The sequence below is a fragment of the Rhagoletis zephyria genome, unplaced genomic scaffold (genome assembly GCF_001687245.7).
Source record: "Rhagoletis zephyria isolate East Lansing unplaced genomic scaffold, Rhagoletis_zephyria_1.1 Rzeph_scaffold_13456, whole genome shotgun sequence".
Lineage (NCBI taxonomy): Eukaryota > Metazoa > Arthropoda > Insecta > Diptera > Tephritidae > Rhagoletis > Rhagoletis zephyria.
In genome coordinates, this window is record NW_016170527.1 from 12,184 (window position 1) to 15,675 (window position 3,492).

General features: G+C 33.8%; 1 protein-coding gene across 1 annotated transcript; it reads left to right on the forward strand.

Annotated features, from left to right (window-relative positions):
- The first annotated feature begins 912 nt into the window (after positions 1-912).
- Positions 913-3,312, forward strand: LOC108378147 (adult cuticle protein 1-like). The gene is made up of 2 exons (XM_017634441.1): positions 913-925; positions 2,441-3,312. The coding sequence occupies exons 1-2, from the start codon at positions 920-922 to the stop codon at positions 2,768-2,770; spliced, it is 336 nt and encodes a 111-aa protein (XP_017489930.1). The 5' UTR covers positions 913-919; the 3' UTR covers positions 2,771-3,312.
- Positions 3,313-3,492: the final 180 nt, after the last annotated feature.

Consider the following 3,492-nt stretch of genomic DNA (forward strand, 5'->3'; position numbering starts at 1 on the left):
TAAAAAACAACTATTGACTTTGACGTTTTTTGAAACGGAAAGTGATCTTACAAGAATTGGCATATTAAAGGCAAAAAATTATACAAGTAAATGCGACCACAAAGTATCGGTAATTCTAACAGCGTACAAAATCAGGTTGATTCTAAAGACATACATTTTTTATTTTTTTTCATTAACTTCAGAATATGGGCACACGTGTGGTGGTGAAGGTGTTCAAATCCACTTTGGTACTTATCAATCGAGACCGCTAACCGAAGGTAACCAACCACCTACTCTGTCGCGTTCACAAGCAATGTATGTATGTATGTATGTATGTATGTATGTGTGTGTGCCCTCGTACAACCAAAGAAATTTCTAAATCTTTTAAGTACTTTTTCAAATATGGACGACCCCGAACTTGCGCTGCATTGTAATGCCTTTGAAGCTACATATTTCCATTCGCTTGGTCGCGCTACGGGCGCGCTGAATACCTTCAGGGTATGTTACTTTTTATAAATGGCGTTGGTGGACAAGATCTAAGTATCTGCATACTCGTAGGTACACATGTGGTGCCGCTTTAAGACGACATAAAGACAATTTCCGCGTCACCTAGTATTTTATCAGCAGTCCATTTATGTAGGTATTTTCTGTTCATTCGATCACAACTGCCATTGATTTGATATTCATTAGCCATTGAAACGCAAAACTGGAATTGGATCAAAGTATTTTTTGTTGTGCTATTTTTATAATAAATGGTTTACATATTGTATAATGTACGATTTTGCAATGGTCAACTTGTATGGAGCCAGATAAAAAATACTTCTATGTTACCGCAGGCTAGAAGTCAAGTGTACATAGACATATCGTTTCTGAAACGGTAGCGAAATGCTAATTAAAACGTATAAAAGATCACCCAANCCAAACGACAATAAAAAGCAACATGAAGGTGGGCAATAAAAAAGGATAATGTTTAAAAATAAAAATATAAGTAGAAATTTTAAATGAAGTGATCCTGTGAAATAAATGTGAAAGAAAGAAATGAAAAATGTATAAAAAATAAATATACCATATCGTAAATTCTAGCACCGACAAATGGACTGCAAATATTTTTCGTTTCGTATTGTGAAAGAAAGTGAACATATTTGTACTAGCTAATTTTAATTAAAAAGTATTTCAGAATAATAATTATAATTAGTTAATAGGTAAAAAGCGCAAACCCTCATATGATTCGACTTAAAGCTTCCTAAAAGATTTAAGTTTAGCAAAGTGATTCATTTTATTTAAGCTTGCAACTGAATCAGCACAGCTTCATAAATAGCTTTAACTAAAAAATAATATCGTAAATTGAATATCGTAAATCCTATATCGTAAATAAATCGAGCGCCTTTTTTCTTATTTTTGTGGCACCATAACCTACATAATTTCAGCGGCAATTGTTTTGTGCCAAAAAGGGCAAAAGCCAAATATTTTTAGACTTACTATTTTTACAGAGAGGAGATTAGCAAACGAATCATTATTGCTTCTTAATAGCTTCAAAGTAAAAAATGGAAATATCGCAAATCAATATCGTAAATATAATACCTTAAATTTTTATCATAAACCTTATACCGTAGATCAAACATGATAGAATTCATATCATAGATCAAATCGAAATCCCTTTTTGTTCTTATTGTAACGTATTAACTGAATTATTGCTATATATCAGAGGCAATCACGTCTCCTCATCACAATTTTTTCTTTCTGCAGCTAAAGTCTGAAGAAAAACTGATGAGATGGGATTATTACTTTGTTTTTTTTTCACTTTTTCCGATAACAAAGAGTGGTACAAAGCTGAATATAACTGATGATAAATTGAGTGCCGCAAAAGTTGTATCACAAACTTAATATCGTATATGGAAAAATGCTGCAATTCTGCTGATCAATCAGCACCACATTATTTACGACCCTAATCCAAAAACAATTACGTTTATTTAATATCGTTAGACTTTCATAGTAAATTTATATTTTTTAAATTGAATACCGTAAACGAAGTGTACTTCAATTCTGCTAATAAACTATTGTTTCGTTGTAATTAAATCTAAATTGGAAAAAAATTTATACAACACCATGTGCACCGTTTAATTCATTATCGTTAACTTCAATATGTTCCTGAAAATCTCAGGAAAACGGTTAAAAATAACTAGGCTGCGTAGTTTACTAAAATAAATCTACTGAAAGTCTTCAACCTTATTAAATTTTATTATCGTAATGTAATATCGTAAATTTATATCGTATATAAAAACAATGTAGTAATGAAAATTATTCATTACTATATTGTCAACGCAATCTCCTATATTTTACTTATATCGTAAATTTTGCGAAGAAAAACTTGTCTAAATGAGGAAGGAACTTCAACCACTCTTGTACATAAATTTCTAACTAGCTTTTGCTAATGAATCGTTTACCCCTTTTCTCCTTCCAGTTCGCCGTTTCCGTAGTCTTGTTCGTTTTGGCCCTTGGCGCTGCTCACTGCTCGATCATTCCAGGCGTGGTCACATCCATCAATGGCGTCGTTTTGGCCTCTCCACCTGGCTCTATTGCTGTACATGCCTCTGCCGTGCCAGCTGTCGTTGCCGCACCATCGCCAGTACAGATCATCACCAGCCCAGCGGTGGTGGCTGCTCCAGCTGTTGTGGCTGCAGAGGGCACCTATGTCGCCAAAACCCGTGGCGCTGTACATGTGGCACCTCTGCCCGGACATGTGCAATCAGCTGCCTCAGTGAACTTGGAACCAGCACCAGGCACCATCTAAGAAGGGATGCCACTAATTTCACTGAATTGAATGGCGTTTGGAACGGGAAAATACGCACATATATACCTATGTAATATATATAAAATCGTACAAGCACCTGACCATAGTCAATTACGTTATGTAACTGGAACACGTGCTACATATTTACATACATACATACATGCATACAAACAGACAATGAATCGATACAAGAAATAGTTTTAGTTTAATTAAACACTTTTGATAACAAAATTTTTTGTAAATCTTTTTATTTCCTTGTATTTCAACCTCCTTCGTTTTTTTTATTGGTTTTTCCAACACTATCTTTATCTTTCTTCTTTTTTACTCTTATTAGATACGCTGTGATACTGCATCATGTTCTAAGTCAATTTATCATATCACAATGTTGTCTTTTCACTGCCATTACCACAGTGTAACCATATCTGCACTCTTGCTATTTATGTTTTGTATAACAATTTTATATTTTAGTCACATATTTTTTTCTGTTCTATTTTATCAATTGGATTTGTATAAAAAAATAAAAATAAAGTTATCTGAAAACATAATCTTTGCGATTCTTGTTCAAGTGTTGAGAAAATAAGTAGTAGTTCAAGTCTCTTTTTCATTATACTATTGGCTAAACCATGGATGGAGGACAAAACACCACTTCGCGAGTTCAATTTCGTCTTCGGTCGTCCTAGTTAGGACCGTTTGTCAATGTCCGGTTAACATAAATTGGACGT